This window comes from Lepus europaeus, chromosome 5 (assembly GCF_033115175.1).
Source record: "Lepus europaeus isolate LE1 chromosome 5, mLepTim1.pri, whole genome shotgun sequence".
NCBI classification, from domain to species: domain Eukaryota; kingdom Metazoa; phylum Chordata; class Mammalia; order Lagomorpha; family Leporidae; genus Lepus; species Lepus europaeus.
In genome coordinates this window covers 88,118,350-88,145,408 of record NC_084831.1, presented here as the reverse complement: position 1 = coordinate 88,145,408, position 27,059 = coordinate 88,118,350, and the positions used below count along the sequence as shown (strand labels likewise).

Here is a 27,059-nt window from a genome sequence, read left to right as displayed (position 1 = left end):
ATAAATTTTTTTGTCCTAAGAATGGATATCTGGGCCAACTGTGACCAGATGCAAAGATATAATAAGTGGTCCAGCTTGAGACAAGCTCCCTAACCCAGACCAAGGACAGCTGCGTGGATCAGAGCAGGAAGAGGACCCTATCAGATGAAGAGCGGAGGGGATGCTGGTAGACAACTAACTATAGGTACCTACCACATCATCCTAGTCAATGCAGGAAGCAATGACAAAGAAGACGGCTTAATGAGAAAACCACAGCAAAGCTGTAAGGGTGGTGAGATAAGATCACTAAGACAAGTATGAACTAAAGAAGTGGGAAAAAATCATGGGCCAAAAAATGGCCTGAGTCAAGAGCTCTGGCAACATACTGAGAGGAGGAAAACAGTAACGAGAAAACTAAAAAGATGGGCCCTTGCAGTAGCAGTTAAGACACCACGGAAAATACCCACATCCTATAATCAGAGTGCCTGGGTTCCAGTCTTGGCCCTGTACCAAATTCCAACTTCCTGCTAACACACACTCTGGGAGGCAGCAATTACAACTCAAATCATTGGACCTTTGCCACTCACATGGGAGAATCTTAGTTCCTGGCTCCTGGCTCCTGGCCCAGCTCCAGCTGTTGTGGGAATTTGGGGTGTCAACCAGTGATGGGAACTCTGTCTGCCTCCATTTCTTGCTTTCCCCCTTTCAAATAAATAAAAATGTCTAGAAAACTGAAGCAAACTAACTACCTTTGAAAATTTTTTGAATAAACTTTAAATGATCTATTAGAATTGGAGATACTGTGAAGAGCCCTGGCAGCTCTGCCAAGAGTTGGATCACTGGAAATGGACCTGCCCTGGAGTCGAAGGATGCCCAGGTCAGAGCCACAGATCTTATTGGCTCTAAGCTGAAAAGCCCTTCACTCAGCCCAACTTCCAAAGTGACCACTGCACCTGAGGGGATGGTCAAGTAGGGTCAGCAACATTGCAGGCAGAACTGTCAATTTCTTGTTAGAGATGCCCCCTGCCTTTACCTGGCCAGCTCTCCTCCCAGGCCAGCCAAGTAATGAAAGTCAACAGAGTGCCTTCCCCTAGGAGGTTCACACCTCCCTTAGGATATACCCCATGGGAAGAGATAGATAGGTCTGGGCCTCTTAACTTACAAGGCCTGAAGCCCACCAGATTATTATCAAGCCCCTTCTATCAGGTTCTATTTGCCTCTCAATCAGAAAACTTCATTGTAGCTTAGACAGCACCTTTCTTAGCTCCTCTAATAATGACTCTGTCCTTTGTTCTAGGCCCTGTCTAGTGCACTTCGGCCTCATTCCTTTGTAATCATAACCTCTACCACCAATGGCTCTACTCCCAACCTGTGTGTACTGATGGTCCTCTTCCCCACTTAATGCTGTATAATTGTTCAAACCTGGTAAATGCCACTCTTAGGATCATTGGTTACTATCCTCACTCTGTCTTTTATGACCTTGTCTAAATATGATCAGAGTCGGCAAACTTGGAAGGCTTCCATAGCCTTGGCAACTCATGACGACAGCCTAGGATGGTTACTGGCGCCATAAACTAGAGTGTCAATTTGTTGGGTCAACAACAGGAGCCACTGTGCACTTGCTCCTCATGTGGGATCTCTGTCCTTAATGTGCTGTACATTGTGATTTAATGCTATAACTAGTACTCAAACAGTATGTTTCACTTTGTGTTTCTATGTGGGTGCAAACTGTTGAAATCTTTATACTAAATTGATCTTCTGTATATAAAGAGAATTGAAAATGAATCTTGATGCAAATGGAAGGGGAGAGGGAGCGGGAGAGGGGAGGGTTGCGGGTGGGAGGGAAGTTATGGGGGGGAGAAGCCATTGTAATCCATAAGCTGTACACTGGAAATTTATATTCATTAAATAAAAGTTAAAAAAAAAAAAAAAGAATTGGAGATACTGAAGCAGAGAAACAGGTAGGAAAGAAGTCCTAGTTTAGTGTTATGGATGTGGAATTGGAAATATAAACTGACAATCTGTAACAACTGCTAGAAATACACAGGTCAAGAAATGAGAACTCAAATTTCTGTTTACAGTCCAAAAATCTCATCTTGCAAACTCTTACAAAATCTTTTTAAGACACTCAACTGTCAGTTCTTGGCCAAAGTACCACCTAAAATAATATAAAAACTGTTATTTTAATTATTAAAACTATTATAACTCCAATGTTTTTATAAAAGCATTAAATATTTATATGCTATGGTTTTGCCCATGCAATTCTGTATAACTTTTCTTAGATTCAAAATTCAACAAACTTAATAAATAATAAAAAATTAGAAAAACTTACCTTACTAAGATTTGAATATAGATCAACTACACTGTTACAAAATTTTTCAACATCTTGTGTGAGCAGCTGGTCTGGATTAGCTATTCTGTTGTCCAGATTTCCCATTTTATAATATGTGAAAGCTCTGAAATAGCAGTAAAAAAAATTACTTAAAACAAGCGAGTTTTAAAATAAAACAAAAAAATTTGCATTATACTACCTAGTACAAATATATAAAAAAAGAAAAGTTTAGAGCCAAAAGCGACTCTAAAGACTATCTTAACATTTCATTTTTCATTTAGAGGAGGCAAGTCCAGAGTAGGATGACTTGTCAGTTAATGGAAGAGCCAGGGCAATATTCCAGGAAACTTATTTCCAACATGCTCCTGTGTCTAAGAGCAGGCTTTCTAAAAAACATATCAAACACATAAGAAATACCTCAATATCACAAATGTTACTATTCAAGTATTTTTAATATAAAAAGGTTAACACTTACTGAAGATACTCCTCATAGAGGTATTTAGTGAGCCGTACTCGAAAGCATAGTTTGAGTTCATTTAACCCATACTTCAAGAAGTTATTAACCAAAGAGATCTAAAACAAACAAACAAATATTGGTTTGCTTCATTTCTGCTTACTAAATTACTGTAACTTACTTTTTTATCATTCACTATGTCCTCAAATCCTATGATTTTTATGGTTGATAGTCCAAATTTATATGATTCAGATGTTTTATTTAGCATTTATAGTGATGCAAAAAGAACAGGCTAACCTAACTGCAACGGGCTTAAATGACCCTATGTTAAACTTTAGTTGGGACTGAATCTTAATTATGAATTGGCATCTTGCCAACTTTGTAAACAATCAAATCTGTCACTTTTTTTTTAAATTTTTTTATTTTTGACAGGCAGAGTGGACAGTGAGAGACAGAGAGAGAGACAGAGAGGAAGGTCTTCCTTTGCCGTTGGTTCACCCTCCAATGGCTGCTGCAGCCGGCGCACCGCGCTGATCTGATGGCAGGAGCCAGGTGCTTATCCTGGTCTCCCATGCAGGTGTAGGGCCCAAGCACTTGGGCCATCCTCCACTGCACTCCTTGGCCATAGCAAAGAGCTGGCCTGGAACAGGGGCAACTGGGACAGAATCCGGCACCCTGACCGGGACTAGACCCCGGTTGCCGGCGCCACTAGGCAGAGGATTAGCCTGTTGAGCCATGGCGCCGGCCATCTGTCACTTTTCTAATATAAATATTTGCTTTTAGGAGTTCCTTTATCTTTATAGCTTCTGATTCCTATTAGCAGCACCACAAACTCAGACATAAAATCCTATAAACATTGCATTTACATTTACCAAAAAAATACTTTTATGGGACTGGCGTCATGGTGTAGTAGGTTAAGCCACAACTCAGGACACTAGCATCCCATATTAGAATTCCAGTTTGAGTCCCAGCTGTTCTGCTTTTAATCTAGCATCCAGTTAATGTGCCAAGGAAAGAAAGCAGTGGAGGACAGCCCAAGTACTTGGGCCTCTGCCATCCATGTGGAAAACCCAAATGGAGTTCTAGGCTTCTGGCTCCAGCCTAAGCCCTGAATATTGTGGGTATTTGGAGAGTGAGCCAGTGGATGAAAATCTCTCTCTCTGTGTCTTACTGTCACTCAGTCTTTCAAATAAACAAATATACAAAAAAATTTAAACAAAATTTTTAAAAATTTTAAGTTCTATACCAAATAGTGCTATTTTTCAGATCATATTAAAATAAATCCTTCGATAGTTCCAAAATCATATTCACATTGCAAATTCACAATAAAACTTTTCTCATGAAGTCTGCTGAATCTCATTTTTTTAATTTAAAAAATTATAAACTACGCATGCTCCTTCTCACACTATTAAACTAGGATTCCCAAGTTTCAATTTTATTGAATTTTAGAATCAAGCTTCTCCTTTCCTTCCCTTGTCCCCAATTTAGAACATTAAAATTCCCAATAGTGCCAATAAAATAATAATATAAGAACCAAGCTAAGAAAATCACATATGTGTTGTCTTAAAAAGTTAGTCTTTAATAAACTCAGATCATAAGTTCCAATTTAAACTGTATTTAGTAGTTCAAGTTAATACGATAATTTATGGCCTAAAGCAACAGTTCCCAACCAGGATGCCTCCTAATTTGGCCACACCTAGAAACATTTCTTTTTGTCACATCTAGAAAGGAGATGCTGGCCGGCGCCGTGGCTCAACAGGCTAATCCTCCGCCTTGCGGCGCCGGCACACCGGGTTCTAGTCCCGGTCGGGGCACCGATCCTGTCCCGGTTGCACTTCTTCCAGGCCAGCTCTCTGCTGTGGCCAGGGAGTGCAGTGGAGGATGGCCCAAGTGTTTGGGCTCTGCACCCCAGGGGAGACCAGGATAAGCACCTGGCTCCTGCCATCAGAACAGCGCGGTGCGCCGGCCGCAGCGCGCTACCGCGGCGGCCATTGGAGGGTGAACCAACAGCAAAAGGAAGACCTTTCTCTCTGTCTCTCTCTCACTGTCCACTCTGCCTGTCAAAAATAAAAAAAAAATAAAAAAAAATAAAAAAATAAATAAATAAAAAAAAAAAACGAAAGGAGATGCTACTGCCAGGTAATAGGCTACTGCTACCGACTGCAGAAAACTGGTTAAGATTAAAAGAGAAATCATCTCCATACATTTACTATACATGAAATTTATACATAATTTGTACAGAATTCCTTTTAATTTCTCTAACTAGTATAAACTAGTATAAAGGTTTATACTGAAAAGTATAGTATAAATTATAAAACTAGGCTCAAAATAGGAATGTGGTGTTATAAATTTTCAAAAAACATAGTAAGAATCCTTAAAGATTTTAACAAGATGAAATTTTTCCCTACTTAAGATTTTTAATGAATTAAACTTACAAGAGGCATGGCAGCGATGAAGTTGAATAAGTATCTCTTGAATTCTTTTCTGCTACGACCAATGATACCACTGCAAACCAGCACATGCAATGCATTAGTTGCAAAAGAAGCAAAGTATAGTACAAAGAAAACTTCTGCAAAGCTCTAAAAAAGTACTTCCGGAAATTTCTATTAAATCAAAAGAATCACTAAGAAAAAAAATATGTGAAAAAACATTCTCCTACAAAGGTATGTTTGCTTTCAAAATGTTATAATTTCAAAAAAAAATTTTGAGAGGCAGAAATACAGACCTAGGTATTGGTTACTAGAGATAAAATAAAGCAGCATTTGTTTACTTTTAAGTATTTTAACATTCTGATTCTTACTTGCATGAACTAATGACAGAGAGACTGACAGGGAGAGACCAGTAATCTCCTATCATAAAGGGGCGAAAGTAAGCATTTTAGGCTTGTGAGCCAAAAGATCTCTGTTTTAACTACACAGTACTGCCACTGTAGAGCAAAAGCAGCCAAGAACAAGTATGGCTGCTAATAGTAAAATTTCACCAAAACAGACAACAGGTAGCAACACTTGTCCTTCAGGATCTAGTCTGCCAAGCCTGGGACTAAATGACAGATCAGAGAATAATGGTTCAGCAGGGTTCCTCTCAGCCTCAGAATGGCTCTGCACAGCTTCAGATCCCTTAGCAAACTTGAACTAGATCAGCATATATTTTACATATTTATCTACTTTTTAAATATACATTAAGAATTTAGGAGTTGGAGCTGTGGAACAGCAGGTTAAGCCTCCACCTGCGACCCTGGCATTCCACATGGGGCACCAGTTCCAGGCCTGGCTGCTCCTCTTCCCATCCAGCTCTCTGCCTAATGCACCTGCTGCACCCCCATGGGAGACCTAGAAGACACTCCTGGCTCCTGGCTTTGGTTCAGCCCAGCTCTGGCCGTTGTGACCATTTGGGCAGTGAATCAGCGAATGGAATCTCTGTCCCTCCACCTCTCTCTGTACCTCTGCCTTTCAAAATAAATCTTAAAAAAATTTTAAAAAAAAGAATTTAAAATAAAGATTCTACTGCTCTATTAAAATGCTTGAAAGACACTATTATATAAGTGAAGGATCTTTGGGTACAATCTATGTCTATCACTTACAGAAGAGATAATTTATTTAATCACAGAGCTCTTTTTTCAAGTATTTCTTAATATTCCCAAACATATTTTGAGAAACCTTGGATTAAATGATTTAAATCCATCTCCTCATTAAAAAGTGATTGGTATATGACAGAAATATAATTTCTTTTTTACGAGGTAGTAGGTAAATAAAATTGGGAAAACATGAGTTAAACAAAGCTAACAAATGTCTTTATCAAAGACCTTTTCAAAGCTTTTAATGTAAGATATATGCACTATACCTCTCCTAGGGGTTTACAGCATGTAACATCTCCTGGATACCTAGGATTCTACACAACCTACTTTGGGAAGTGTTACTTTTGGGTGATGAAAAAATTAAGTCCAATTTTGATATAACCACTAAAAAGTAAAAGTTTTTAAAAACTCTGAACTGAATCAAAGTAAAAATAAAACCACACAAAAATGTTTATAAGCAGTGAGAATATAGAGACATTAAGCAATGAAGACAGTACAAAAAGTTGAGGTTTAAGTTAAAATTGTTTTAACCAAACTTTACATCAAACCAAAGTGTTTTAGTGTTGCTCAAGCTGTGAAACACACAAGATTATAAAATTCTGGTAAAGTACATGCCATCATTGAGCAATGGTTTACCATTGGAGTAGCAGCTATAAACTTAAAAAATGGTTTCTGGAATAAAGCCTTATTTCTGCTTATTATTCCGCTGCAAAAAAACAATAATAATTAACAAAAAGTAATTTTACAGTAGCCTTAATGACTATTGTCAAAATATATAAAGATCTTTACAGAAGATAATTTGTGGATTTTAAAATGCTGTTGATAGCCAAATGGGTGAAAATAAAATCTTTATGAAAGATTCTCCTCTATATCATAGAATTACTACAGTGTCTACCTTAAAGAAGATAACAGTTTTATTCAGATTCAACAATATTCCAAAGTCAGTAGCTAATAACAACCCTAAAATATGAAAAGGATACTAAAATGAAGCACATTAAAGATTATAACAAGTCTCTTGGAGACTTTAGCAAAAATGAGTCTTCTTAGCAGAAATAAATGCATCTAGCTCTGCTTTAAAAGAGGCAAAAAAGGAAAAGACATATAAATCAATTTACATTGTAACTTTAACAGTGAGCAAAAAAAGTACTAATTTTTCAAATAAAATTGTTCTATGCACAATATTTTAAAACTTTTAATTTGGATAAATTTATTAAATATTTGACCAAATATTAAAGAACTCATATACAGCAGAGGCTCAAAAATAGTTACAAGGAGAAAGTTAACAACTTCAAAATGATAATTACAATTAGTGAATATGCTTAAGAGAGTATGAAGAAGTTTCTGGTACTATTCTTGCAACTTTTCTCTAAGTTTAAAGCGTATCAAACTAATTTTTAAGCGACTTCTAGAAATTCAAAGAAAGAAACAAAAAAATTTTTAATCTTATAATTAAATTTTAAAACTGAGTAGCCAAGGCCGGCGCTGTGGCTCAATAGGCTAATCCTCCACCTTGCAGCGCCGGCACACCAGGTTCTAGTCCCGACGTCGGGGTGCCGGATTCTGTCCCTGTTGCCTCTCTTCCAGGCCAGCTCTCTGCTATGGCCAGGGAGTGCAGTGGAGGATGGCCCAAGTGCTTGGGCCCTGCACCCCATGGGAGACCAGGATAAGCACCTGGCTCCTGCCATCAGATCAGCGCGGTGTGCCGGCTGCAGCGCGCTGGCCGCAGCGGCCATTGGAGGGTGAACCAAAGGCAAAGGAAGACCTGTCTCTCTGTCTGTCTCTCTGTCTGTCTCTCTGTCCACTCTGCATATCAAAAAAAAAAAAAAACCTGAGTAGCCAATAGGCTATTTTAGCAAGTAGAATTATAAGCTGGCTCATACTTCATAATGTTTCTCTTGTCCATTATCATCAATTAAACTGATGTAACAAAGTACCCTTGGTTATGTATTTTTTTCAGATTATTATCTTTAATAAAAATTATCATCTATTTGATTAAACTTGGAAATCCCTAGTTGTGAATACTTAATATTATTCTTCTGGATTATAAAAGGATGAAATCACAAAACATGAATAAATGGGAAAAATTTTTTAAAGCAAACCAATTTTCTATTCTAAACTATTACTGTACAGAGTGTGTAAGTAATTTGTGTCTAAAAGGTGGCACAAACATCTAATATGATTTCATGGTGAATATAATCCATATATTTTTGTCACAAGACAATTAGCAATATTATAGTTGAGGATATTATATTTTTATCAATATACAGTATTTAAAATCAGATAGTTATCAAAGAAAACATATAAATTTTATAATCATGTTAAAGGGCACAAATGTCATCTCTACGTTAATTACACAAAAGATTCAATTTACTTGTGCACACTGCTCATAAAAATAGAACTTAGCAATAAAAATGGATCCTCCTACAGTCGATACATTAGAAGCAATAAACAAACGTATCAGTGATGTTCATGTTCTTGCAATTTGTTAGTGTTCTTCACTAGGCACACACAAAGCCAGACTCCCTGAGACATCCATCAAGGGAGACCACATAATCAGCAAGTCCTCAACTCCTGCTCAATAAATTTTTACAGCCTTCATTTTCAAATGTGAGTTAATAGACAAGAGTCACAGGCTGCCTCAATAAAGTCTCTACTATGACTGACAAACATCAGAACAATTTTTTTTTAAAGGACGATGAAGGAAACAAACAATGCAGGGAGCTGACAAAACATTCCTCTAAAAACTGATAGTTTCAAGATGAAGAAACAACAAAACACATATTTGAAAGAATAATTGCTATAAAAATACACATCCACATAAAATAACAATAAAAATTCACTAGACAATAAAGATATTTCCTAGAAAATGGAATAAAATATCAGATATGAAAATAGTAGAGAATAACATGATAAACAGGTTAGCAGCATGGAGGGAGTCCAATACTCAACTAATAAGGATTCCAGAAAAAATGGAGAGGAAAAATTGTTTTAAAACAAGAAAATGTCTCAGAATGAAGACTGAGTTTATAGACTTAAAAATGGCCCAATTAGTGGCTAACAAAAAGAATGGGAAAAAAATTCACTGATGTTTAGTGAAGTTTTCAAACACCACTAATACATCACAAATTACCAAAAAAGTGAAAAAATAAAGTTTGAAGACAGATCCCCTGCTAAGGAAGGGTAATCAAAGTAGCAACAGGCCTCAACATCCCATGGACCTACAGCAGTGGTTTTCAATTTTGCTGCACACTAGAATCATCTAGGATGTTTTCACAAAGCGAACCTGAATCTGTAGGAGCAGGCCCAGTTCCTAAAATTCACCAGGTGATCCCAACTGTCTGCAACCAAGGTTGAAAGCCAGAACACAACAGTGATGCCCTCAAAATTCTGAGGAAAAGACTCTTTCAACTAGGAATGCACAAACATTGCTAGTTAATCACATATTATGTAAGAGCAGAATAAAGACATTTTCAAATCTATAAGGTTTAAGAAATTTCTCTCTTGAACCTTGTTTTCAGAAAAAGACTGTATTTGCCAAAATGAGAAAGTAAGCCATGAAAGAGGATAACAAAAGATTCAGAAAATAGGCTAGTAAATGCAGGAGAGAAGATGCAATTTAATGATGAAACAGTTCAAACATAACTGCTATTCAGAGGGCCTAGAGTATAACCAGCCATGATTAGAGCAGGAAGACAGGAAACTACAAGTAATAGGGTGAGGGTGATAGATTACCCGGCACATTTGATCATATCACAATATTAAAAAGATTTCACAGTACTGTCAAAAAGCCTGAGCTGAATTATAGAGGAGTAGACAAAAAATTAAAGCACACAAAAATTTGTGATTTATAAATGCCAGGAAAAAAAAAGGTTTATAGAAAAGAAACTACCAAGGTAAACCACATTGCTCAGCTGTAAAGGATAGTCAAAATCATGGCCATTAAGTTCAGATTTAACAACAATTACAATATAACGTTGAAAAGATGAGCACAGGAGTGGGTAGGAATGCAAAAGAGCTAATTCTCACCCTCCAAAGTAGGAAATGAACACATACACTAAAATAAAAAAAAATCTCTAAGCACTAATACAAGTATGTTATATTGAAATGCAAACATAAAAGATGAAACAGAAAAAACAGAAAACCATTGGCTCCAGGTAATGACATTGAGTGGAAGGAGTGAGCCCTGGGAATGTATGTTTTGAAATTATAACCTATAGGAAGACTATTTGACATTAAGCTATGTTCATTTATGACGTTTAAAATTATGACTCAAATAAAAAGGCATGAGACTACCACAGGTTTCAGGGAGACTTGGTTGAATATAACAGCCTACATAATTTACCCATATTCAGAAGTATGTGCTTAATTCTTTAATCCTGTGCAGATAAACTTCTTTATTCTCCTAGAGAAATGAGTCTGAAAACTTGGGCATAAAGCATTCTTCCTCTTCCTATAAATTCTCTAAGAAGCAAATCAAGGATCTAAAAGAAAAAACCTGTATTTCAAAATTTGGGGGCATTTAGAGATTTTAAGTACTGTCATTCAAACAGTCATCTTAAAGTATTTTAAGAAATTTTCTAATAAAATATTACAAACCAGGAACTACTGCAATCGAAGAAAATATTTCCTACCCTGATATTCAAATTGGTATCATGAAGAGTAAATTCTTTATTAATAAATGCTAAATGGTTGTAACAACCCAAGATACCCCAATTGACATTTTCAAAGTTTTTTAATTCAAAATTATTGATTTTGAATTAATCATTGTAGTGATTAACAATATAATATGTAGGGAAATAATGGAAAAATACAGAAAGCACTAACTTCAGAAACAAACAAAAAAAAATCTGAGGCTTTTTTTTCCCTTCTTATAAACATGCTCAAGGTGACTCTTAAAATGCATTGATATTTTCCACCAAATTATCTCATTCATTTTAGATACCAAACTTGGTGGCTTTTAAAAACTCCCATTACAAGACTACACTTAAATTTTCTGTTTACTGGTCTCTTTAATAGTCTATAAACTGTCAGCTGAGCAAAGTTTGGTCCAGCAGTTTCTCCATTTCACTGGGATATATACTATGAACCCTATCACATAGTGTCTGGCACACGCAAAACACCCCATAAATATTTTTAAGTAAGTGAACACATAACTTGAATTAAGTATTTTTACCTAGTTTGGAACCTATTTCTTGCTTTAATGATAATGCTTAATTATGAGATAAATTAGTATTTCATACATACAAGAGGAAGGTGAACAGACAAGTACCTTTCAATGAGTGTCCCATTTTGAATCATCCAAACATCACAATATGTTCGAGACACCAGCATAACAGCAATAAGTATCAAGTAACCTGTCTAAAATAAACCAGGTAAATTAAATAAATGCATTTTAGAAGTTAAACATTACTTTGATAAAAATTTTTTATTTCCATATTCAAAGCTTTATTGTAGCTTTAATACAACTCACCTATATTTTACCTAGAGAAAATATTTAAATAGGGTTCAAAAGGAAATTTAAAACATATTATAAATGGAAAAGGCCTTATAGAACATTTACTCTTTCTCATCCAGAATGCAATGAGTCTTAGGCAGGTTACATGACTTGTCCTCACAACCAGTCAATAACAGAGGCAAAGAGAGTAACTTTGATTACCTGAATCACAATGCACCATGATTTTCTCACACTTTTAAATGTATAATTTAACAAAGAGAAATGGCAATAACTGTTAATGTACTGAAGACTAAAATTTTGCCCAAGTAAAATAAATTTGGTTCAGTTAGTTAGAAAAACCTTTAATAGTGTCCTTGCCTTCACAGGGTTTTCAATTTAGTTAAGAAAGCAAGACATACAAAAAAAAAAAAAAACAAAAAAAACCAGAAAAATTTAGGTAAGCACATTTGTATAACTTCATATGAGAAGTATTGGGATGGGAAGGTTTAGAGTAACTAAAGATGGCTATTGCAATTAGAAATACATTAAATAAATCAAGTAAAATGAATGAGAGAATTAAGGGTAAAAAATGGTAAAGGATTTAGAGAAAAAATGAAGTACAGGGTTGCATATGAAGCAGAATTGAGACAATATAAAGTTACTGCAAGCTTCCAGGAAGAACAAAATATGTAAAGCGATGTCTAGAAAGTGTTAATTAAGCACTGCTGTGCAAAATGGACTACAAAGAGGGAGAGCTAAAAGGTGGGGTGACTAAAGCCAAGTATCTCTGAGATGAGAAGCCTGCTGCCTCCTCTCCCTTCCCCGACCAACACATACACATTCAAAGCCAACCTTAAACTTTCTGAATTGGAAGAATATGACAGTAACATAGCAACAAAAGCATGTGTTACTTAAATAATTTTTACAAAACAAACTTTTTTTTTTTTTTTTTTTGACAGGCAGAGTGGACAGTGAGAGAGACAGACAGAGAGAAAGGTCTTCCTTTTGCCGTTGGTTCACCCTCCAATGGCCGCCGCGGTTGGCGCGCTGCGGCCGGCGCACCGCGCTGATGCGATGGCAGGAGCCAGGTGCTTCTCCTGGTCTCTCATGGGGTGCAGGACCCAAGCACTTGGGCCATCCTCCACTGCACTCCCTGGCCACAGCAGAGAGCTGGCCTGGAAGAGGGGCAACCGGGACAGGATCGGTGCCCTGACCGGGACTAGAACCCGGTGTGCCGGCGCCGCAAGGCGGAGGATTAGCCTAGTGAGCCGCGGCGCCGGCCAAAACAAACTTCCTTTCTAAAAAGTAAAAACCCTCCAACCAAATCAAAGATGAGAGAGGAGGTCATAAACACAAAAGTTGTAAATGAAGCCCTAAGAAGACAGTGTCAAAGAGAGTATGTAATTGAGCTGTGGCACTTGCCACCCTAAGACTTGCCAGAGTTAGCTAGCAAGAAAGTATCTCCCTGCCTGATCCCACTGTCCCAAAGTTAGGTATTCGGTTGACAACAGAAGAACCTATTGACTTCAATATATGCTATCTGTGTCATTTTAACAATAATGCCAACTTTCAATTCAGACATTTAATATTGCCTCTGATTTTTTTGGGAGGGGGGATTTATTAATTTGAAAGGCAGAAATAGAGTCAGGGGGCAAGTGAAGGAGGGAGGAGGGAGGAGAGAGAGAGAGAGAAAGAGAGAAGAGAGAGAAGAAAGAAAGAGAAGAGAGAAAGAGAGAGGGAAAATCTTCCACTCGCTGGTTTACTCTGCAAATGGCCACAATGGCTGGAGCAGTGCCAGGCCAAGGCCAGGAGCCAAGAGCCTCGAGCTTCTATCAGGCCTCCCACGTGGGTGCAGGGGCACAAGCACTTAGGCCATCTTCCACTACTTTCCCAGGAGCATTAGAAAGCAGCCCAAACAGAAGTGGAGCAGCATGGACTTGAACCAACACCCATAAAAGATGCTGGCACTGCAGGTGGAGGCTTTAACTTCTACACCACAGCACTGACCCCTAATACTGTCCCAATCCTAAATTAATCATTGCAGTATAAAAGCATTACTAGACACAGATAAATTGGTTTTTTTTCCCCTCATTTTATGTTCTTGGTTATATTTTCCTTTAAAAGAAGTACCAAATTCACTTGTCTCACTTCAGTAAAATCTAGCAAACTTTGCTTTATTGACAGTTCTAAAATTTTTTTATATAAAGGGTGTCTTCAGAATCACCATTGTTCCCATTATTATTGTACCTGTGTCAGCAACTCAAGAGTTGGCAATGATTCAGGTCCCTCACCCTACAATACACATGAAGTTCCATATTCTCTCACGTTTTATTTTCACTTCTATTTCCTATACCAATTATTCACTCTATGTTTTATCTTCTATTATTTCCAAATATTTTATTTTACTTTCTTGAAATTGGGTTAAACTTCAGTCTTTACGTTCCTCATAGATGGCATGTAAAATGACTCTACAGCAGATCCAGACCTAGACAAACTCAGGGATTAGCCAAGTTGGTGCTTCTACCTCCCTTACTAACTCCTAGAGACCTAGCCAATGTCTCACATTCATGTCACCCCTGATGAACTCCTGCAACAGTGAATATCAGCATTAAGTTGCTAACTGATCAGATCATATATGACTCTTTCCAGGGAAGTTTGTATTTTCAACAAGGCTTCTTCAAAGCCAGATAGATTACAGAAATTAGAAAACAATTATGCTTGAAGAGTCAAAGGAAACCTTTACAAAGAAGATAACAAGTGTTCAGCTTTTTTTTTTTTTTTTTTTTTAACACATTTGTTTTTGTTGGGAAGAGGGACAGGTTTTCAAACATGATATTGTGCATGACAGCATAGCCTCTGATCACAAAACAATAATGAATCTTCTAAGCAGATGATACTGAAAAGGTCAAAGTCAGTTTGTGATTTACCCTACAAGAAAAAAAGAAGCAATGTTTTTAGTTGAATTTCAGAAATAAAACTTAGAGCAACTGGAAAGCAAAAAGATCAGAGCAATTATAGCAATCCAGGTAAGATACAGTGAAAACAATAGGAATGGAAAGGCAGAGACTAATCTGGAAAACACAAAGATACCTGGGAAGAACACTGAAAATGTAAGGGAGGGATGAGATTTTAAAAGTGTTAGTATGATTCCATTTTTATCAAAATATATGCTCATAAACAAGACCATACACCAAAATGACTAAGAGACTGATAAGTCCAAAGAAGAGAAAAATATCCGTTTGCATTTTCCAGCTCTGCTTTTCAAGGAACATGTATTATCTCCATCTAATTAGGAAAAAAAAAGGATGTTGTTATATTATTTTTTAGCGTTTCTCATGGACAGAATCAACAGGATATGGTTCTGAGGTGAGGACATTGACAGCTGGTCTAGTGTAATGGAGGAAAGGACCTTCTCTTGGAAACTGCACTGCTATTGAAATACCTTATCCTTTTCTTGCTATTACTCAATGATAAGGCTAATGCTTTTTAAAATTTGAACATGAGGAAATGTTATGGTTTAAGAAGATAAATCTGGTAGAAGAGTTTTTAAAAAGAGATCTTCGAAGTAAAACTAACTGAAGATTACTGTAATATCCAGTCAGGAAGAGAAGAAAAATGACTAGATCCTGAAAAAAAAGATGAGACACGGGGAGAAGTCATAGATAATGAAACTTCTGGTTATATAAAAGGGAGAATGCTGAGGTAATTAAAAATGCAGCACTGTTTTAATAATCATTAAAAGTATTTATTAAGTAACAACAATTTTTAAAAAAGCAAAAGAAAAAAATAAAAACTTATTCCTAAAACCAGCTCACTTCCTGAAAATACTTGATTTCAAGTATCATTCTCAGTCTCTTCAAAACATATCTAGTCAAATGTGAAACAGCAAGTTTTAACATATTCCATATCAATGTAACTTGTTAATGTGTAAATATAATAAAAAGGTTTATCTTTTTAAATTTAATATCATTTTTACTGGCAATATTTAACTATAATAAAGCAACACCATTTAGTATAGTCGCCCTGTAGTCATTTAGAATTTTGCATAAAGCAGAATGAAAAATTGGCAGTTAACAAGGGTATCTGACAAGTGGTGATTTGAAGACAAAAATCTGGTAGTCTTCTTTACTTACACAGAAAATATTTGACTGCCAGTATAACCAAAGTGCTATGGTTTTACTGTTCTGATCTCATGAACCTTGAAAGTTGAACACTTAACATTATAATTTCATAAGACTTACCTCTTTACAAAATGTTCTAGGGACCATAATTTTCAGAATCTTTGACAGCCTTGATAAAAACACCTTGTCCACAACAGCTCGCTCTTTTCTTCCTTCTTTCTAAAAAAAAAAAAAGAAAAGAAAAGAAAAAGAAAAAAAAGTCCTTTTAAGACAGCTATAACAGATGTACTAAAAAAAGATTAACATATTTGACCTAAATCAATATACTCCATGTAGACAGCAAAAACTTACTCAAACATGCTTTCCAAAAGTAAGATATCACCTAAACACTGGAGCCACATGAATACACAGAAGGCTCTAAGCAGAAGAAACAGCAAGTGTCCAACACCAAGCAAAAGCCCATTTACTGTGCTTGAGGAACAACAAAATAGCCACTTGAGGCCCAGGGGCAAGCTCGGAGAGTAATAGATGAGGTCAAAGAGACAGCTAAGAATTGGTCAAGTACTTATTAAGGGTTTTATTACCCACTTCCTGATTAACAGGGGACTTTTAAAAACAATCCTAAACAGAATTTTCCCTGATGTTAACTACAGGAAATTTGGATTTCTAGACTTTTCACTTAACATTTCCAATATACAGTCTGCCAGTTCACTCTCTTCCTCATCAATTCAAAGACAAGGTTCCTTCACTCATGAAGCTTGCTTTCTAGCAGGGGAAACACAGATAATAACCAAAATACAAATTACCACAGACAGACTAGGCAGGGCCCTGAGAAAATAAGAATGGTTCAGACAGGATGCACAGAAAGGCCTCTCAACATTTAACCTGACATAAGTGAAGCCACGTGATTATTTCGGGGGAGGAGGGGTGAAGCACAAGGAACATCAAGCACAAAACTCAATGCTGGAATAAAACAGATATGCACAACCAACAGTAGGATGAAAGCATTGCTAGAGCAAAGAACAATGACAATGGAAAGGGAGGCAAGGCCCACAAGGGACAGAGGCTTGACTCCACAGTGAATTACTGTAATTGTAGAGGGACTGAAGATAATCATAACCGCTTCAGAGATTTTTTTCATTTTCACTGGGTCCATGAAAACAGAAGCACAAAACCACTTGCAAGGAGAGAGTGACATGAAGAGCCTGTAGGAGAGACTATTTACTTCACTATCATTGGGTTGCTTAGGGAACAGATAGAAGAAACTTCTTGGAAAGGCAAGACATTACAGAACTCTTTCCCTACCTAACATTATCCCCCAACTATTAAACCATCACCCTCAACGTTTGGGTTAACTACTAAGCTCTTCACAATCAGCCATAATTAGACAAATTATGTTTTAAATTAAAATGTACAAATATGCTTTAGTTAAAATTAATGTCTGAATTAGGGGCAGGCATTTGGTACAACAGTTAAAACACTGCTTACGACATACACACCCCATCTTGGAGTGACTCGGTTTTGAGTCTCAGCTCTTTCCAGTTCCGTCTTCCTATACTAGATACCCTGGCAGGCTTCAGGTGATGGCTCAAGTTCTTGGGTCCCTGACACTCACATGGGAGATCCAGACTGAGTTCCTGGCTCCAGTCTTTGGCCTGGTCCAACACTGGTTATTGCAGCAATTTGGGGAGTGAATTAGCAGATGGAAGATTTTCTCTCCCCCACTCCCTGTCTACTTTTCAAATAAATGAAAATATAAAGCCAGCATTGTGGCACAGCAGGTAAAGCCAACATCTATGATGCCAGCATCCCCCTGTGGGCACTGGTTAATATGCTGGCTGCTCCACTTCTAATGGCCTGGGAAAAGCAGAAGACAGCCCAAGTGCTTGGGCCCCTGCCACCTACAAGAGAGATACAGATAAAGCTCCTGGCTCCTGGCTTCCACCTGCCCCAGCGCTGACTATTGTAGCCATCTGGGGAGTGAACCAGCAGATGTAAGATTCTCTCTCTCTCTCTCTCTCTCTCTCTCTCTCTGGGGAGTGAACCAGCAAATGGAAGATTCTCTCTCTCTCTCTCTCTCTCTCTCTCTCTCTGTATCTCTGACTTTCAAACAAATAAGTAAATCTTTAAAAAAAAAAAAAGACTATTTTCTAATTAAATCCTTTCCTCTTCCTTAATTCCAATTTTATGAAAATATTCTCACCCGATTACCATCCCAATTATAACTGCAGTCATGCATCACTTAATGACAAGGATGTGTTCTAAGAACTGCATTAGGTAACTTCACTGTGTGTGAACAGCAGAGTGCACTTACACAAGCCTGGATGACACAGGTCTATCACTCAATGCAGCCTTTGAAGCAATAAACAAAATAAAGAGAGATGCCCGAGGCTGCAGCCTGCCTAACACAATATATTGTTTTACAGTAACAGTCTTTTTTATAAGTAGAAGGAGCACATAATAAAATGATAAGTACAGTATAAAAATACATAAGCCAGTAACACAGCATAGCTTTTCATCAAGTATCACATACTATACATAACTGAATGTTATACTTTTATACACCTGGCAGCACAGGTTTGTTTATACCAGCATCAGCACAACCATGAGTAATGTGTTACACTACGTGAGGAAGGCTATGAAACTACCAGGCGGCCAGCGCCGAGGCTCACTAGGCTAATACTCCACCTGCGGCGCTGGTACTCTGGGTTCTAGTCCCGGTTGGGGCACTGTTCTGTCCCAGTTGCTCCTCTTCCAGTCCAGCTCTCTGGACTCCCGGGAGTGCAGGGGAGGATGGCCCAAGTGCTTGGGCCCCTGCACCCCACATGGGAGACCAGGCACCTGGCTCCTGCTTCATATCAGCACAGTGCACCAGCCATGCAGCCATTTGGGGGGTGAACCAAAGGAAGGAAGACCTTTCTCTCTGTCTCCCACTGTCTAACTCTGCCTGTCAAAAACAAAAAAACAAAACAAAACAAACAAACAAAAAAAGAAACTACCAGGCAATAGGAATTTTTTTTTAGCTCCATTATAATCTTATTGGATCTTGGTCATATTTGCAGTTTACTGTCAACTGGAATATCACTACACAGCACACAATTATATAAAAAATTTCAATGAAAATATTTCCTTTTCATTTGCTCCTTCTCATAAGTAACACATTCACTGTAACAAATTTGAAAATTTTGATAAATAAAAATAAGAAATCTATACTTATTATCTCAGGATATCAACTGTTATTATTTTGTAGCTATTCTACCAGATTTCATTTTAGCATAAACTCGTATACATAAATATGTGTGTGTGTACACACTTCCACACTAGTGCAGAGGGTTTGGGAAGACCAAAGAGACACTAATCAATGGAAGACATCATAAGTTTACTAAGTAAGTTGTCCTGAGCTGCTTCTTTCTTGAAAATATTATACTAGTATATTAGCTGCCGTGAAAAAAAAAGTTCCATGAGGCCAAGGACTTATTTTTCTAATTACCATATACCTACAGCCAATAGCAGTGCCACGTATACATGAGAGACTCAGCATATATTTGTTGAAAAATTGTTTTTGGTAAATGAACAAATCAAAAAATCTGATGTTTTTAATAAAATTATCGTGTCTATAATAGAGAAATAAGAACCAGATTTCACTACAGGTGAATATAGTTAGAAAACCATAACTGAAACAAACAAAAAAAAAAATTGAGAAGGCAGAAAGTAATCTCACAATTTTGAGGAAAAAAGGGAAGGTAAATTAAATTTGTAGATAATACCTTCTATTTCACATACTAGATGACAGGACCACATCCAAAATTACACAGATTATACAGACAGTGGATTAAACCCATAAACTGACATTTACAGAGACAGATTAACATTTCTTTAAAAGAAATAAGTGGAGTTATCATGGACCCAACAACTCCATTCTTGGGCATACACACAGGAAAAATGAAAATATATGCCCACACAAAAAATATACACAATATCCATAGCAACATTACTCATAATAGGCCCCAAACTGAAACAACCTACATGTCCTTCAACTAATGAAAAGAAGCTAGGCATAAAATGCCACCTCTTGCATGACTCTATACATATGAAATGTCCAGAACGGGCAAATCAAGAGAATAGTGATTGCCAGAAAAGAGAGTAGTAAGAAGTGATTGTTAATGGCTATCAGATTCTGAGGCAGACATGAAATTTGTTCAAATTAGATAATGGTGACAGCCACACAACTATGTGAATATATTAATAACTATTAAAGTATACATCTAAATGGATTAATTTTATGGTATAAGAACTATATCTCAATAAATATATCACTGTATTTTATATCATATAATCTTTTTTAATTTTGACTTTTTTAAAATTTATCTGAAAGGCACAGAGAGAAAGAGAGAGAGATTGAGTCAGACAGAGATCTTCCATCTACTGGCTCACCCCACAAATGCCTACAACAACTGGATGTAAGCCAGGAGCCAGGAACTCAATTCAGGTCTCCCTCGTGGGTGGCAGGGACCCAAGTACTTAAGCCATCACCTGCTGCTTCCCAGGGTGCACATCAGTAAGAAGATGAATTTGAAGCAGAGCCAGGCCCTGAACACAATATGGTACACAAGCATCCCATGTGGCATCCTAACCACTCGGTCAAACAGCTGCCCCCAAAAAGCTGTTATTTAAAAAAAGGAAAATCAATCAATGAGTACAAGATGTAAGGGATCTTTCAACAGAACTGTTCATCAGAAAGACACTTGAAGGTTATAATTTACCATCAGCTTCACTTAATGTAAACAATGTGGCTAATTAAAGTCATTTTAGAATAATTTTAGCAATGTGATGTTCATATCAAGGAATACAGTAGTGTTGATGTATTCCATGGCAGTCAGACACGTCCATTCTATTCTAGATACAATGTAAAGGTCAACAAGTATAGGTCTAGAGGAATGTACACAAAATCAAAAAAGGATCAGAAACCATGCCCCGTGAGAAACATCCGAAGAAATGAAGGCTTCTCAGCATAAGGGGAAAATATTCAGAAGACAACAACTGTCTTCAAATATTATGAGGGTCTTTTAGAGAAGCCAGAGTAGACTCATCCTGTAATGATAAAGTTAATCACTAGGAAGCTAGGAAAGATGAATCTCATCATGAAAGTGCTTCAAAAGGTTCATGAAAATATGAATTAAAAGATAAGTTTATTTTGGTGTAATAAATTTTTTACACCTATGATAGTTTTTTCCTAACATGTAATTTCCATGACCTTTCTGAAGACCCAAATACATGATGGCTTCTTTCTAGAGTAGTAATCCACAGAATAAGACGATTCAAGTAAATACCAGCAGATATCTCTCAGGATTCCTGTTCCAAAAGAATTCCTCCAATACATAGGAGATTGGAGAGGTATTTTTAAGGTCCCTTCTAAATCTAAAATTCTGTGATTCTTATCCTTTTTAAAGGTATATAACATAACAAATGCATGAAATTCCCAATAGTAGGTGACATAAAATTTTACCTCATGATTCTGTAATGGTGGTTTTCCACTTTTCTTACTGCAGAGAGAAAAAAAGAGAATACTATATTTGCAAAGTGTTTTCAACATAATATTTTAAGATGGCAAAAATAAGATAGCAAATTCTCCAAATGGGTTACTTTTTTTCATATTATATTGAGATAAAACATGTTAACTAATAATAGTCCAGTTGTCTCTATTATTTATAAAAAATGCTCAATAAATGTTAACTATAATTGTATAACAGACACTGTATTTTTTTTTAAAGATTTTTTATTTATTTGAGAGGTAGAGTTATAGGCAGTGAGAGGGAGAGACAGAGAGAAAGGTCTTCCGTCTGTTGGTTCACTCCCCAAATGGCCGCCAACAGCCGGAGCTGCGCTGATCCGAAGCCAGAAGCCAGGAGCTTCTTCCATGTTTCCCATGTGGGTGCAGGGGCCCAAGGACTTGGGCCATCTTCTACTGCTTTCCCAGGCCATAGCAGAGAGCTGGATGGGAAGAGGGGCAGCCGGAACTAGAACCAGCGCCCATATGGGATGCTGGCACTGCTGGCAGAGGATTAACCTACTGTGCCACGGGCGCTGGCACCCAGGCATTGTATTTGGTAATGTTTACATATATGTGTATACAAATATACATACACATATTTATTTCACAAATCCTCCCATGGAAAGGTAGAAGTCTAATTCCCCATCCTTGAATCAAAGTTTGGCCACATGAACTGCCTTGCCCAATGGAACATTGAACAAGCTGATGCAACCAGACTTAAAAAAATGTTTATGTACTGGGCTCTCTCTCTTACTGCTGGGAATCTTTCTCCAACTACACCAGCAATCCCAGGTTAGTCTCCTCAAGAATAAGAGAATACATGATTCTCATATTACAAATAAGGAAACACATCTGGAAAGAGTAAGCAGTGAGGCCGGTGCTGTGGCACAGAGTTAAAGCCTATCTTTACCTCTCTGTAACTGCCTTTCAAATAAATAAAACAAAATCTTGAGAGAGAGAGAGAAAGAAAGAGAGAGAGAGAGAGAGAGAGAGAGGGAGGGAGGGAGGGAGGAAGGGAGGGAGGGAGGGAGGAAAGGAGTAAGCAGCATGCCCAAGGTTTATGCTCTGACTAGTAACCCAGGCTACCTCCCTAAGCAACATGATCAACCATATAAAACAGTACCATGACAACTGTGCCTCTACCTAATTTTGATCGTATTTTTAATTTCTTGTTTGATGTATTATTTTTTCCCAGTAAACTAGTCCCATGAGATCAGGTTGGTTTCTCTAAAATTGAAGCAATATTTTATTTGAGATGCAAAATATTTAGAGGGATCAACACCTGTAAATGGAAGGCCCAGAAAACAAGTTTGGAAAGAATCCAAACTGTGATGCAGGATCAAAAGCATTTCAGCCAACCACATGGGAAGCTCCAAAACAAGTACTGACCATCAGAGTAGTCTGTGATAGGCTACTGCTCAATGTGCAAATGCATGTTGTCCTAGAGAGGGAATGGACTGGGAGATAGGGGGTTAAGGGGAGTGGCTCCTCTTTACAGCTGTGGCAGAACCTAACTATGAGCAGGAGGAGCTACCTGGATTCTATTATTTCTCATAGTACAAAGTAAGAGGCCTTCTTTTATTATCTTTATTTATTTATTTAGGACAGGCAGAGTGGACAGTGAGAGAGAGACAGAGAGAAAGGTCTTCCTTTTCCATTGGTTCACCCCCCAAGTGGCCGCTGCAGCCGGCGCACCGCACTGATCCGAAGCCAGGAGCCAGGTGCTTCCTCCTGGTCTCCCATGCGGGTGCAGGACCCAAGCACTTGGGCCATCCTCCCCTGCACTCCCAGGCCACAGCAGAGAGCTGGACTGGAAGAGGAGCAACCGGGGCAGAATCCGGGGCCCCAACCGGGTCTAGAACCCGGTGTGCCGGTGCCACAGGCGGAGGATTAGCCTATTGAGCCGCGGCGCCGGCCTCTTTTATTATTTTTTTAAAGATTTATTTTATTCATTTGAAAGGCAGAGTTACAAAGAGAGACATGGAAAGACAGAGAGAGAATTTTTCATCCACTGCTTCACTCCCCAAATGGCTGCAACAGCAAGGGCAGGGCAAGATCAAAGCCAGGAGCTTCCTCTGCAAGGACCTGGATCATCTTCCACTGCTTACCCAAGTGCCCAAGTGCATTAGCAGGGAGCTGGATCAGAAGTGGAACAGCTGGGTCTCAAACCCATGCTCATATGGGATGCCAGCACTGCAGGTGGTAGCTTAACTCATTATATCACAACACTGGCCCCAGAGACCTTCTTATAAGGGGAATCTGGATGGCGCATCTCCACGTCTACTATAGGCATTACATATTAGTCAGCCATCTATGTTCAACACCTAGGTGACTGATGATTTGTAGAATGAACATTTTTCAGTGATAGGATAATCTGGTCACTGAACAAGGTTAGAAAGTCAAACTTAACTATAATTCAACATGTGTTTTATTTTAAAAAGTGCTTAGGTTTATTAATTTTTCCAATTTCAATTGTACTACACAATTATTTATGTTTTAACATTTTTATGAATTATAAAGCTGTTTCAGAAAATATCTTTCATTATAGCAAAGAATCAATTGAATGCAGAGAAAACCTATAGAATGGGAGAAAATATTTGCAATTATACATCTGATAAGCTGTTAATACCCAAAAACTATAAGGAACTCAACTCAGAGAAGAAAACTGACCAGTGAAAAAATTAGTAGAGGTGGGCATTGTGGTACAGTATTACATTGTCATTTGCGACACCCACATTCCATAGCAGAGTGTCTGGGATCAAGTCCCATCTCCACTTCTGATCCAACTTCCTGCTAATATTCCAGGGAGGCAGCCTGCTGACAGTTGGCTTTGGCCTGTACAGTTCCCACTGCTGCAGACATTTTGGGGAGTGAACCAGTAGATGGAAGATCTCTCTCGTTTCTAACCTTATGTCATTCTGCCTTTCAAATAAATAAATTGAAAAAAAAAATTTTAAGAATTTGTAAAAGGGGGGCATCATTGTGGCATAGTGAGTAATGCAGTTGCCTGTACTGCTGGCATCCCATATGGGCATCAGTTCACATGCAGCTGCTCCACTTCCAATCCACCTTCCTGCTATCAGCCTGGGAAAAGCAATGGAAAATAACCTGAGTGTTTGGGCCCCTGCCACCCACAAGGGAGACCTGGATGGGGCTCCTGGCTCCTGACTTGTGTCTGGCCCAATGCTTGCCATTGCGGAGTGAACCAGTGGATAGAAGATCATTCATTCTCTCTGTGTCTCTCTCTACTTTCAAAATAAATAAATAAACCTTTAAAAGAGTACTGTAAACATTTCTAAAAAAAATATACAAATGGCTAACACAAACATGAAAAAACACTCAACGTATCTAAAAAATTCAGATCAAAACCACGAAGAGATACTACCTCACATTCATTAGGATGGCTACTAACAAGACAACAGATAACAAGAATTGGTCAGGATGTAGAAAAAAGATAATTCCTGAATACTGTTAGTAGAAATGTAATTTATAAGCCATTATGGAAAACAGCATGGAGATTCCTCAAAAAATTTAAAACAGAACTATCACATGATCCAGCAACCCCACTTCTGGCAATATATCCAAAGGAAATGAAATCAGTATTCCAAATAGCTATCTGCACTCTCATGCTCATTGTAGTATTAATCACAAAGTAATACTATAGAATCTACCTAAGCACTATCAACAAATGAATGGATAAAGAAAATGCAGTATATATGTAGAATGGGATGTTAGTCAGCCTTAATAAAAAGAAGGAAATCCTGTTGTTTATGACATGTTTGAATCTCGAGGACTCAAAGCTTAATGAAATAAACCAGGCACAAAAAGACAAATTCTGCATGATCTTTCTCACATGTGGAATCTAAGAAAGCTGAGGTGGTTGCCAGTGTCTGGGAAGCCGGAGGAATGAGGATATGTTGGTCAAAGGATACAACGTTTTAGTCATGCAGGATCAGTAAGTTCTGGAGATCTAGCACATAGGATGGGGACAACTTAAAGCTTGACAGTGGTTATCATTCCACAGTGTGTATGTTTATCAAAACAAAATTATAAAAAGTAAAATATTCAATAAAAATGTCACAGCACTTACTGCTAATAAACATTGCAAGTTGGTATTTATAGAGAAATTGCAATTGCTTGCAAAAATATACTTTTAACTTTAAAACATATATATATGTACAAGTAGTAAACACACATTCACACATGTGGGGAAATTAGGCACAGGAGGCAATTCAAAGATGGCCCTGCAGGGAAATTAGGCACACGTGGCAATTCAAAGATGGCGCCCAAAGGAAGTAAGGTGGGCGGTACCCAAAGTCATTTACCACCAAAGCTGATTGGCCGAACAGCATCAGGGGAGGTGACAACAACTGATGATGAGTCTACAGACATATGGCTGGTCCTGTAAAAAGTCACCCCGTAAAATGACCTTTTAAGTAACTAGTTGGTCCTTATGCCCTGCCCCAGTAATCCCGCGGTCCTGTGCTTTAAAAGGCTTTGCTACGCACACAATAAACCGAGTTCTTGCTTGCTTGACTTGACTCCCCGCTGCGTCTGTCTCCGGGATTGGGAGGCTGGAGAACGGGCGAGTGGTGCACTTACCTTTCTTTGGACCCAGTCCATCCTCGTTCAGGTGGACTAAGACCCTGCAAAACACACACACACATACACAAACACACACACACATTCACACCCACCAATGGACATCATCACTAGCCAGCTCTCTCATTACTCTTCTCTCTTCAAGCTTCCATGAAATACCTTGTTCAGAGTGCACTATAACATTTATAAGGCATTCAATTGGCTTCAACATACAATTAACATAAAAGTCCCAAGTTCTCTGATTAGTGTGTAACAATCAAAATACTACAAATTACTACATGGCTTTATGTCATTTTCATGATTTCAAACCAGAGTTTAGTTGTAAGATTTCAATTTCTCAGAAGTTCTGTGAAAACACTTTTAACCTGTAATTACCACTATATTAGAAAATCTTAATGGCAAAATAATCTATGAATACAAAAGTTAAAGATTTTCCTGGGGCTGCCTTTGTGGCACGGTATGTGAGGCTGCTGCCTGTATGGGTGCCAGTTTAATTCCTGGCTGCTCCACTTCCGATCCAGCTTCCCTACTAATGGCCTGGGAAAGCAGAAGATAGTCCAAGTACTTGGAATCCTACACCTACATGGGAGACCTAGATGAAGCTGGATCAGAAGTGGAGCAGCCAGGACTCAAACTGGTGTCCCTATGGGATGCTGGCACCACAGGTTAACCACTATGCCACAGCACCAGCCCCCATCTATGCTCTTGTTTTTTATCTCTATTGCCACGACTTACATCAGATGCTGAAAATTCCTCACCTAAACTAGCAGATTCACTTGCTTTCTAGGTAGCTTCCATTTTGTTAGTCTTTATCCTCTCTGGGATTAGAAATGCTTCAGATTTTGGATTTTTTTACCTGATTTTGGAATATTTACAAATACTTAATGAGACAGTACCTAAATTTAAACACAAAGTTCATTTATATTTCACAAACATTTTATACCTATAGCCTGATGGTAATTTTATACAATATTTTTAGTGCACTTATGTTTTGTTTGTGACCTTGTCACAT

The 27,059-nt window shown here is 37.9% G+C and overlaps 1 protein-coding gene across 1 annotated transcript in view; it reads right to left on the bottom strand.

Moving 5' to 3' along the window:
- The window catches only part of ABCD3 (ATP binding cassette subfamily D member 3), an 86,519-nt gene that overhangs the window by 34,568 nt on the left and 24,892 nt on the right, over window positions 1-27,059 (bottom strand). The window contains exons 2-7 of the mRNA XM_062191777.1: window positions 21,401-21,437; window positions 16,015-16,113; window positions 11,609-11,697; window positions 5,201-5,270; window positions 2,787-2,884; window positions 2,312-2,435 (exon numbers count right to left, since the gene is read on the bottom strand). Coding sequence (XP_062047761.1) covers window positions 2,312-2,435; window positions 2,787-2,884; window positions 5,201-5,270; window positions 11,609-11,697; window positions 16,015-16,113; window positions 21,401-21,437 — 517 coding nt within the window. The remainder of the gene's footprint in view (window positions 1-2,311; window positions 2,436-2,786; window positions 2,885-5,200; window positions 5,271-11,608; window positions 11,698-16,014; window positions 16,114-21,400; window positions 21,438-27,059) is intronic.